The sequence below is a fragment of the Bombina bombina genome, chromosome 12 (genome assembly GCF_027579735.1).
Source record: "Bombina bombina isolate aBomBom1 chromosome 12, aBomBom1.pri, whole genome shotgun sequence".
NCBI lineage: Eukaryota > Metazoa > Chordata > Amphibia > Anura > Bombinatoridae > Bombina > Bombina bombina.
This window is the reverse complement of record NC_069510.1, coordinates 2758440-2771383: the sequence shown is the minus strand read 5'-3', so window position 1 is coordinate 2771383 and position 12944 is coordinate 2758440. Positions and strand designations below refer to the sequence as shown.

Here is a 12944-nt window from a genome sequence, read left to right as displayed (position 1 = left end):
TAATCTATATAAGGAACACAGACTCTGATATACAAAGGAAACCCTACAATTGACTGAGACAGTTTTTTGGCCCTAAGGGACACGGGGGGACTTGGCTGATTATTTAATCTGTGTCTCTTGTTCCCTTATTTTTTGTTTTTTTTTCTCTCTCGTTCTCTCCTTGTGCATTTTTCTTTCTTCCTCTTTTTTTCGTTATCTTTTTCTGTTAGCTAACATTATAGCAATGAAACTACAAATGTGATTGGGACACCCTAACTTTGTTGGTTTCAATTGTCTTTTCTCCTTCTTCTTTTTTTCTTTCTCTCTTGCTTCTTCTGGTTGGCCTGTGTCATTTGCTTGCGCGCTCTCACTCTTTTTCCTATTCTTAAAAATCCAAAAATATCTCCCGTATCTGCAACCTCTATCAAACCAGGGAATAGTCATTGTGAGGGTCTGATTACAATAGGGTAAACTTCTGTGTTGGAAAAAAAATTCTTTTTCTTTTTTTTTCTTTTTTTTCTCTTTTTTTTTTTTTTCTCTTCTTCCTTCTTTTTTTTTTTTTTTTTTATGTATTGCATAGAAGTATATTGACTTGTATTTCCTTTCAAGTTTCGTTGTTTACCTGTTTGATTGCTCTCTCAACCGAAGGTGTATAGTTTGCGTAACCTCCTCAGCTAGGAGCAGGGAGGAAAAGGGGCAGGGTAGCTATTGGCTGTATCTTAAGGCTCTTCTCCAGGATTACCTAAGTTATAGAAAGCTGGTTATTAGACTCCTGGACCTATTGTGTGCAAGAGTATGCAGTTGCTGAATTTGTGAATTAAGCTGGGTAATTGGTTATATCTTAAAGCAATAACTGTCTAGGGGTATAATTCTAGGAAAAACAAATTCCCACACCTCTTAATTTAACCAGTTGTGCAAAGTAATTGCTTGTTGAGTTTATTAGCCTAGAATATAGATATAATAACTCTTAGGTGATATTGTGTACAACACCCCCTTAAACTCTCACTCACACTAACAGATCACTGTCCAGTCGGCTATTCTCTGATTGGTTTATTTTTTTTTTTTCTTTCACTATTAATCCCTCACTTCACACACCCACTACCTCTCACTTTTTTTTTGGCCCATCAGGGCGTTAGTATCTAGTCCTTTTCTTTTCCTTTTTTTTTGCCACCAATCACGTGCACCTCACTATTGGGACAGAGATTTTTCTGCCCTACTTTCTCATGGACAAATATATGTCACAATCTAAACCCAATTCTCCAGCGATGCCACCTAGGCAGAAAGACAAAAAGGCTAAATCCACGGAACAGGAGGGCCATAATGACTCCAACATAAGTAACATTGACACAGCAGCACTCCTACATCAAATATCTCTACTCTTTACACCGCAGTTTGAAGGGCTGAAACAAGAAATTTCTAATTTATCAACAGAGGTTAAACAGATTGCACCTAGACTTTTAGAATTAGAAACCAGAGTTTCAGATGCTGAAGACAAAATACACACGATAGAACAGACTACTACCGCGCAAGAAAAAACCTTGCACATACTACAGGCAAGATTAGAAGATCTAGAAGATAGATCACGCCGCAATAACCTAAGAGTTATTGGGCTACCTGAAACTGTAGAATTTTCAGACCTCTTGAAATTTGCCTCCTCGACACTCCCACAGTTAGTTGGTAGCTGTATAGAGAATTTGGTAATCCCAGTGGAAAGGGCCCATAGAATAGGAGCACTACGTAAACAACTAGATGGGTCCCTAAAACCCAGACCTGTAATTATAAAGTTTTTAAACTTTCAGGATAAGTTTCATTTGCTCAGGCTTTATCGTAAAAACAATGGAATCATGTTAGGCCAAACAAGGCTTCTCTTGTTTCAAGACTTTTCAATGGAAACACAGGCTAAGCGGAAGGTGATGGCACCATACTGCTCCAGACTTATTAAAGCCAATATTAAGGCGAGGCTTGTGTACCCAGCCAAGATCTTGCTGGAGAAGGATGGTGCCACACTCGCGTTTACCAAACCAGAGGAAATCCAAGCTTTTTGTTCAGACAGTGGGATCCTATAAAGTTATAAGGTTTTTGTTATGGCGAGGTTCTGCGGTTGGAGGGAAGGTTACTCCGCCGCAGCCAGGGGGTGTCCTTTTTTTTTTTTTTTTTTTTTTTTTTTTTTCCTCTCCTCCCCCTTCCCCTTCTCCCTTTTTTCCCGTATCTTCCCCTTCCCCTCACTTCATTACCAGCTAAGTAATAAAGATGCATAAATTAAAGTTGTTATCTTGGAATATCGGGGGAATCTCCTCACCAATCAAACGGAAATTAATGATAAAACACCTCGGGGTCTATAAACCCGATATAGCTTTTATTCAAGAGACCCATCTCCCCCCGGTAGAAGTATTGAAACTTAAAAGCAAATGGGTTGGTGAGGTGTTATTTACACCTTATACCCAAAAGAAAAGAGGTTTGGCCATCTTGTTAAATAAACAGCTAGAGTACCAGGTAGTTTCAGCAGAAAATGACCTAGAAGGAAGATATCAAATCGTTAAAATTCAGATTAATCAAAACCCATATGTATTCTGCAACTTATACGGACCCAACAAAACAGAGAGAGGATTTTGGGAACTTTTAGGTAATAAGCTACATAATTTTATTGGGGAGAATATAGTTATGGTTGGTGACTATAATATGACATTCTCACACACTTTAGATAGATTTAATAGTAAATCCACTGACAAAAAGGTTAGGGAAGCAAAGCTACTTGCTAAACTCTGCCAGAAGTTGTCCCTAAAGGATATTTGGCGAATCCAACACCCAGATCAGAGGGAATATACATGCGAATCTAAATCCTTTAGATCCTTCTCGAGAATAGATTTCTTCCTAATCTCTAGTCAAATGTTGCGGTCAGATATTAAATCGGACATTAAAGAAATTAAATTATCTGACCACGCAATAATCTCACTAGAAATCCAGAATAGAATATCACTTCGGGCTAGTAACGCGCGCTTGTTCTTCCCTCAATATCTTTCTCATAATATTAAATTTTCCACGTGGCTGCAACAGAGGTGGAAAGAGTTCTTTGATTTCAATAAGAACTATTTGAGTAAGCCTGAAATTCTTTGGGAAACGGCAAAGGCTGTTATGAGGGGCGAAATAAAAGCATATTTGATCAGGGAGAAGGCCAAAAGAAAACAGCGAGAGGAACAGCTAGCTAACACGCTCAGGAATAAATACGCTCAATATATTCGGAACCCTTCTGTAGGAAATTGGAACAAATACAAAAAGGCTAAATTGGAACGAGACCTCTTCTTTAAACAATTAATGACTGTAGATGACTTGAAGCAAAAAGCTTTTTTTGCAGGTAGCCAAGGGATATCGGCTAAAACACTAGCTAGAATGGTAAAGGCCAGACAACAAAAAAACTATATTCCAGCTATTAAATACCAAGGTAAAAGACTGATCAAGAGCTCAGAGATAAGAGAAGCCTTCCTAGACTACTTTCAAAAAGTATACTCCCCCACATCAATAGATGTAGCCAACAAAGATTATTTTTGGGGACAGATTAAGTTACCACAGGCTTCATCTCAGGATATTCAAATACTTAATGAACCTATTACGATCCAAGAGATTTCAGATGCGATAAATAACTCAAAATCAGGCAAAGCCTCTGGTCCGGACGATCTCCCGGCCGAATATTATAAACTCCTACGCGAGCAAATTCTTCCTCTTCTCCAGTCTCTATTTAATGAGTACTTTATTAATAACAAAGTCCAGTCTCCCCTATTTTCTGCTTCACATGTGGTTCTGATCCTGAAAAAAGGAAAAGACCCTGAAGCACCAGCATCCTACAGACCTATCTCACTCCTTAATCAGGATTACAAACTGCTGACAGCTATTATCGCGAATAGGCTTAAAAGTTGTCTAGATTATATAATACATCCTGATCAAATGGGGTTTATGCGAGGTCGTAATCCGGTCAAAAATATCCGGAAAGCACAACTGGTATTAGACTTTTTTGCAAATAAAACATTTCAGAAATCCCATACTAGACCTGATTTAGCAATCTTAACAGTCGATGCCGAAAAGGCATTCGACTCAATCGGATGGGACCACCTTTTCAGGTCATTGGAAGGGTTTGGTCTGTCGGGCTGTTTCCACAAGTTTATACAGAGGCTCTATAGTAACCCGTTGTCAGCAATTATTATCAATGGAGAAACATCGAATAGATTTCCATTGGGGAGAGGGACGCGGCAGGGTTGCCCGTTATCCCCTCTATTATTTAATCTATCCTTAGAGCCCCTGGCAATATATTTGCGACAGGAAGTAAAAGGAATTAGAATAGGTACCCAAAAAATCGTACTCTCGCTCTTTGCAGACGATCTGCTCCTGTTTCTTAGTAATACTACGCAGGCTATACCTCAAGTTCTCAAGATATTTAGTTTGTTTGGATCCTTTTCTGGCTACAGGATCAATAACGAAAAATCAGAACTTTTATGGATATACAAACCAAGTGTAGAAGTGATTCATCCCTTTCAGGAAACTACATGTATACGTTACCTAGGAGTATTCCTGAGCAATAACCCTAGGTCGTGGTATGAAATGAATATTTCTAAATGTATTATTGACATACAAGATAAACTACAAAATTGGTCCAATTTATTATTAAGTATTTCGGCCAGAATCATGCTTATCAAAACTATTATGTTTCCCAAGCTTTTTTATTTTCTACAGAATTTTCCACTCTTACTATACAATAAAGATATCGCTCGAATTCAGAGGATTTTTAACAATTTTATCTGGCGCGGGAAGAAACCACGCATAGCTTTCTCGACATTAACTCTTCCTAAAGAGCACGGGGGCCTGGCGTGCCCAAATATTAGACTATATAACTATGTATCTGTGGGTAAGTTTGCACTTGATTGGATTACCCAAAGAGAACAAGTTACTTGGTACGACTTGGAGTCATGCCTAATAGCTCCTTTTGACTTAAAAGCGATACTTCACATTCCAATGCCAAAACTCCCATCTAACATTTCTCAATTCTTTATTCTGAAAGACGTTGTGATCGCTTGGCAGAAGATTAGCAAATTACTCGAGAGCAATTTTCGCAAATCACAATTCCTCCCTATAATGGGTAACCCCACCTTCTTACCAGGTCTGAAGCCATCTGTATTTCTAGAATGGGCCCTAAAAGGTCTGAAGTCACTTGGTCAATTATGTCTAGATAATAAGTTGGTAATAAGGTCCTTTGAGGAGCTGAAAACTAAATACAATCTAACAAACTCATCCTTTTTTGCCTATCTACAGATAAATCACTGGATAGGGAATTTGAGAATGGAAACAGGACCAGACCTGGAGGCTGGAGAATTAGGGAGAATAATAAAGTTATATCAGGAAGGGAATAATAGAACCACCCACTTATACAAAACGCTGATTAGCGCACAAGGGGATCAACATATTGATAGAATAACAGTGAAATGGAAGAAAGCATTCCCTCGGGTGGAAAGGGAGTGGGTCACGACTAGTCTGAGGTTAATATCCAAGGCCACAGTTACAGTTAACTGGCAAGAATCGCATCTCAAGCTGATGAATATGGCATACTTGTCACCTGCTAGAATATCAAAGTGGTCTGGCTCTACAGAACGAGGAGAATGCTATAAATGCAGACAGGCAATGGCAGACTTAATACACTGTATCTGCAATTGCCCTAAGGTAGTTCAATTTTGGAACAAAGTGAATTTTTGGTGCAACAAACTCTTAGATATCCAGATGCAGATTACACAAAAGGAGATACTTTTCCTCTTTAATTCTGATTCACCAACAATCAATTATAGATTCTTAAATACAGTAATATTGACAGCTAGAAATGTAATATTTTCGAATTGGAAAAGCAAGGGAAGTTTAAGATTCTCGGAATTCTTGAGTAAAGTACAGCATCAAATAATAATGGAACAATATAACATGAAAAGTCTTAGCAATAAACAACTATATCGATTTTTTGCCAAATGGAATCCTCTGATTCTGGCGCTACCCATAGACTCCCAATTACAATTAATAGCCGCTTTTAAGAAATCGGAGTGGTTTATACAACAGATTGACACTGGAATATTCCCAAGGTTATGGCTATCAGAAATAACCAACTAGTGAGAGAGAAGGGCGCTACTTGCTTTCAGAGGGAGCTTTTCCCCTCCCCCTTCTATACCTTCTACTTTTCCCTCCCCCTTTTTTTTTTTTTTTTTTTTTTTTTTTTCCCCTTCCTTATAAGCCGATCCCAGGTTTCATATAAACTGGAATTGGCTATACATTTAGGTTTAGAAATTTTTACTTTTATCTATCCTAATAGAGCTAGAGGTTGTTTGTAGACCCCGTCATAAGCTCAGTGGTTATTATAAGTTAGAACGTCCAACATATCTTAGATATAGAAGAAAAGGGATAGGAGTAAATGATTGTTCAATAACCTACTTTCAATTCTGTTAAGGAACAATTGAGATGTGAGTGTTCCTGTTTGTCCTTTTGATGTAATGAAAACAGAAAAAACCCAGCTCGGTGTACAAATATTGTCCTCACTGAGATGATTAACCAATTGTTAGAAAAGTACATAGGGTTTGTTATTATGTTACGCATATGCTCTGTATCATGCTTTACCTTGCCCTGTGAGGCACAAAAGGTTTGTGTTATTTGATTGTACACTGTGCTGGATTAAAATAAATATTTAAAAAAAAAAAAATAAAAAAAAAAAAGTAAGCACAGTATTATGTGATATCTTTATATTACTATAATAATGTATTTACCAACACTGCTATGTACAAACTGTCATTACCATAAGTAACGAGCTATAGTATTTGTAATGAAGTAAGCGCAGTATCATGTGATATATTTATATTAATACAATAATGTATATACCAACACTGATGTGTACAAACTGTCATTACCATAAGTAACATGCTATAGTATTTGTAATGAAGTAAGCGCGGTATTATGTGATATCTTTATATTACTATAATAATGTATATACCAACACTGCTACGTACAAACTGTCATTACCATAAGTAACGAGCTATAGTATTTGTAATGAAGTAAGTGCAGTATTATGTGATATATTTATATTAATACAATAATGTATATACCAACACTGCTATGTACAAACTGTCATTACCATAAGTAACGAGCTATAGTATTTGTAATGAAGTAAGCGCAGTATTATGTGATATCTTTATATTACTATAATAATGTATATACCAACACTAATATGTACAAACTGTCATTACCATAAGTAACGAGCTATAGTATTTGTAATGAAGTAAGTGCAGTATTATGTGATATCCTTATATTACTATAATAATGTATATACCAACACTGATATGTACAAACTGTCATTACCATAAGTAACATGCTATAGTATTTGTAATGAAGTAAGTGCAGTATTATGTGATATCTTTATATTACTATAATAATGTATATACCAACACTGATATGTACAAACTGTCATTATCATAAGTAACGAGCTATAGTATTTGTAATGAAGTAAGCGCAGTATTATGTGATATCTTTATATTACTACAGTAATGTATATACCAACACTGATATGTACAAACGTATGTCATTACCATAAGTAACGTGTTATAGTATTTGTAATGAAGTAAGTGCAGTATTATGTGATATCTGTATATTACTATAATAATGTATATACCAACACTGATATGTACAAACTGTCATTACCATAAGTAACGAGCTATAGTATTTGTAATGAAGTAAGCACAGTATTATGTGATATCTTTATATTACTATAATAATGTATACTGATAACACTGATATGTACAAACTGTCATTACCATAAGTAACGAGCTATAGTATTTGTAATGAAGTGCAGTATTATGTGATATCTTTATATTACTATAATAATGTATACTGATAACACTGATATGTACAAACTGTCATTACCATAAGTAACGAGCTATAGTATTTGTAATGAAGTAAGCACAGTATCATGTGATATATTTATATTAATACAATAATGTATATACCAACACTGATATGTACAAACTGTCATTATCATAAGTAAAGTGTTATAGTATTTGTAATGAAGTAAGCGCAGTATTATGTGATATCTTTATATTACTATAATAATGTATATACCAACACTGATATGTACAAACTGTCATTACCATAAGTAACGAGCTATAGTATTTGTAATGAAGTAAGCATAGTATTATGTGATATCTTTATATTAATACAATAATGTATATACCAACACTGATATGTACAAACTGTCATTACCATAAGTAACGAGCTATAGTATTTGTAATGAAGTAAGCGCAGTATTATGTGATATCTTTATATTACAACAGTAATGTATTTACCAACACTGATATGTACAAACTGTCATTACCATAAGTAACGTGCTATAGTATTTGTAATGAAGCACAGTATTATGTGATATCTTTATATTACTATAATAATGTATATACCAACACTATGTACAAACTGTCATTACCATAAGTAACGTGTTATAGTATTTGTAATGAAGTAAGCGCAGTATTATGTGATATCTTTATATTACTATAATAATGTATATACCAACACCCCCAAGGCAGAACATACAGTGATCTGAGATGTCATCGCAGAAAATGCATCATGTCTGCAGAAAGAACAGGTCACATGCAGGAACTGTTACTGCTCTAACTATGCAGCACTGCTTCACATCAGGCTGTTCTCTTCAAACAGAGCTGTGTTCTGGCTGCACTGTGTAAGTTTTCATTAACACAGTGCATCCACAGCAAAGTGCTGTTTGAAGTGAACAGTGAAATATGCAGGAGAGCTGCAAAGCAGCAGCGCATTGATTGTTGACTGTTTTTCAGATTTTTTCAAACCCGCCCCCTAGCCTTTCCCAGTCTGCAAAGCATTTTTTTTCTGAATGCAAGGCAATGCATCGTTTTTTTTATTACTACGTTTCTATGTTAGACTAAGAGAAAAGGAAACAAATTTATTCAAGAGACATTTTACTATTTATTTGTTTTGTCTGCGGCACATTTGCAATGCAATATTCAACTGCTGCAATACATTATAAAACTTTTAAAATTGCTTTATTCTCCAGTTAACCAACACACTGCAATTGAACTGGTGCTATAGGGCAACTGCCTAATTTAAAATTGAATTATATTTAAAAATAACCTGCAGAAAAAAATTTCACTAAAAAAATCTCATCGCAGAAAGTGAAAAAAAGTTCTGCATCTGGGACCAACACTGATATGTACAAACATATGTCATTACCATAAGTAACGAGCTATAGTATTTGTAATGAAGTAAGCGCAGTATTACATGATATCTTTATATCACTATAATAATGTATACACCAACACTAATATGTACAAACTGTCATTATCATAAGTAAAGAGCTATAGTATTTGTAAAGAAGTAAGCGCAGTATTACATGATATCTTTATATCACTATAATAATGTATATACCAACACTGATATGTACAAACTGTCATTACCATAAGTAACATGATGATATAGTATTTGTAATGAAGTGCAGTATCATGTGATATATTTATATTACTATAATAATGTATACTGATAACACTGATATGTACAAACTGTCATTACCATAAGTAACGCTATAGTATTTGTAATGAAGTAAGCGCAGTATTATGTGATATCTTTATATTACTATAATAATGTATATACCAACACTGATATGTACAAACTGTCATTACCATAAGTAACGAGCTATAGTATTTGTAATGAAGTAAGCGCAGTATTATGTGATATCTTTATATTACTATAATAATGTATATACCAACACTGATATGTACAAACTGTCATTACCATAAGTAACAAGCTATAGTATTTGTAATGAAGTAAGCGCAGTATTATGTGATATATTTATATTAATACAATAATGTATATACCAACACTGATATGTACAAACTGTCATTACCATAAGTAACGAGTTATAGTATTTGTAATGAAGTAAGCGCGGTATTATGTGATATCTTTATATTACTATAATAATGTATACTGATAACACTGATATGTACAAACTGTCATTACCATAAGTAACGAGCTATAGTATTTGTAATGAAGTAAGCGCAGTATTACATGATATCTTTATATTACTATAATAATGTATATACCAACACTGATATGTACAAACTGTCATTACCATAAGTAACGAGTTATAGTATTTGTAATGAAGTAAGCGCGGTATTATGTGATATCTTTATATTACTATAATAATGTATACTGATAACACTGATATGTACAAACTGTCATTACCATAAGTAACGAGCTATAGTATTTGTAATGAAGTGTAGTATTATGTGATATCCTTATATTACTATAATAATGTATATACCAACACTGATATGTACAAACTGTCATTACCATAAGTAACGAGCTATAGTATTTGTAATGAAGTAAGCGCAGTATTATGTGATATCCTTATATTACTATAATAATGTATATACCAACACTGATATGTACAAACGTATGTCATTACCATAAGTAACGAGCTATAGTATTTGTAATGAAGTAAGCATAGTATTATGTGATATCTTTATATTACAACAGTAATGTATTTACCAACACTGATATGTACAAACTGTCATTACCATAAGTAACGAGCTATAGTATTTGTAATGAAGTAAGCACAGTATTATGTGATATCTTTATATTACTATAATAATGTATATACCAACACTGATATGTACAAACTGTCATTACCATAAGTAATGTGCTATAGTATTTGTAATGAAGTAAGCACAGTATTATGTGATATCTTTATATTACTATAATAATGTATATACCAACACTGATATGTACAAACGTATGTCATTACCATAAGTAACATGATATAGTATTTGTAATGAAGTAAGCACAGTATTATGTGATATCTTTATATTACTATAATAATGTATATACCAACACTGATATGTACAAACTGTCATTACCATAAGTAACGAGCTATAGTATTTGTAATGAAGTAAGCACAGTATTATGTGATATCTTTATATTGCTATAATAATGTATACTGATAACACTATGTACAAACTGTCATTACCATAAGTAACGAGCTATAGTATTTGTAATGAAGTAAGCGCAGTATTATGTGATATCTTTATATTACTACAGTAATGTATATACCAACACTGATATGTACAAACTGTCATTACCATAAGTAACGAGCTATAGTATTTGTAATGAAGTAAGCACAGTATTATGTGATATCTTTATATTGCTATAATAATGTATACTGATAACACTGATATGTACAAACTGTCATTACCATAAGTAACGAGCTATAGTATTTGTAATAAAGTAAGCGCAGTATTATGTGATATATTTATATTACTATAATAATGTATATACCAACACTGATATGTACAAACTGTCATTACCATAAGTAACGAGCTATAGTATTTGTAATGAAGTAAGCGCAGTATTATGTGATATATTTATATTACTATAATAATGTATATACCAACACTGATATGTACAAACTGTCATTACCATAAGTAACATGCTATAGTATTTGTAATGAAGTAAGCGCAGTATTATGTGATATCTTTATATTACTACAGTAATGTATTTACCAACACTGATATGTACAAACGTATGTCATTACCATAAGTAACAAGCTAGATTTCAAATGAAGTTAATATTACAAGGTTTTTTATATTTGTCATCAGTTCCAACCAGTTTGTGGTGTTCCTGTGGTTTGTTTGCTCTTCCTACAGACTCAGCCCATTTAAATGGTTGTTCTTGAGAACAATGGATGATGGATTCAGTAAACAAATCAATCTATTTCACATAGAAAAATAAACATATAGAAGCAATTTCCCATTATTTAAAGGGACACTGAACCCACATTTTTTTTTCTTTTGTGATTCAGATAGAGCATGAAATTTTAAGCAACTTTCTAATTTACTCCTATTATAAAATTTTCTTTATTCTCTTGGTATCTTTATTTGAAATGCAAGAATGTGAGTTTAGATGGCGGCCCATTTTTGTGAACAACCTCTGTTGTCCTTGCTGATTGGTGGATAAATTAATCCACCAATAAAAAAGTGCTATCCAGAGTTCTGAACCCAAAAAAAAGCTTAGATGCCTTCTTTTTCTAATAAAGATAGCAAGAGAACGAAGAGAAATTGATAATAGGAGTAAATTAGAAAGTTGCTTAAAATTACATGCTCTATATGAATCACGAAAGAAAACATTTGGATTCAGTGACCCTTTAATAACCTGCATCTGGTTTAATGGACACACAACATGTTTTCTTGATTTGTAATGTTACATGTGAAACAGTCGCTGAAGTGCTGAAATACATTTTATTAAATAGCGTATTGGTTATTTTTATTAGGTGTACATTTCTGAGACGTCCCATTCACAAGTTCGAGGGACTCTGGGGTCCTGTGTGCAGCTGATGGTTGTCACGGGTATAGTAGGAGCGTATATTGCAGGTAATGACCACAAACAGCGAGCGATGTTCATTACATTTGTAGTTAAATCCTCCATTTTCTGGATCCATTAGGGCTCTGAGTTAATCACTGAACAGTAAGCTAACTGTAGGGAATATGTTATCTACCTGGTGATTTACCTTCACTTCATTGTTCTACCTATGTATGCTGCACTGCTAGGGCGTTATCAATGTATTGTGTTAGTTTATTCCCCTCCAACAAACCTATGTCTGTTATACGTTTGTAACTACATTTCTGTATATAACATCACTTAGTATTATATACACTATAATAAATACACAGTGTATACTGTAGTCATGAGTATGTAAGTTTATACATCACCTGTTAAACATCTGTACCTACTGTGTGCTTGTGCTCAGTATCACTATACAGAGTAATTACACATCTGTATATAACGTCACTTAGTATTATATGCACTATAATAAATACACTACTGTGTATTTATTATATTATTAGTTATTATGTATTACTGTCTGTACCTACTGTGTGTACTGA

General features: G+C 34.0%; 1 protein-coding gene across 4 annotated transcripts in view; it reads left to right on the top strand.

The window, feature by feature from the left end:
• The window catches only part of SLC2A8 (solute carrier family 2 member 8), a 179671-nt gene that overhangs the window by 77287 nt on the left and 89440 nt on the right, over positions 1-12944 (top strand). For all 4 annotated transcript variants that reach the window (XM_053695349.1, XM_053695350.1, XM_053695351.1 and 1 more), the window contains one exon: positions 12332-12431. In XM_053695349.1, coding sequence (XP_053551324.1) covers positions 12332-12431 — 100 coding nt within the window. The remainder of the gene's footprint in view (positions 1-12331; positions 12432-12944) is intronic.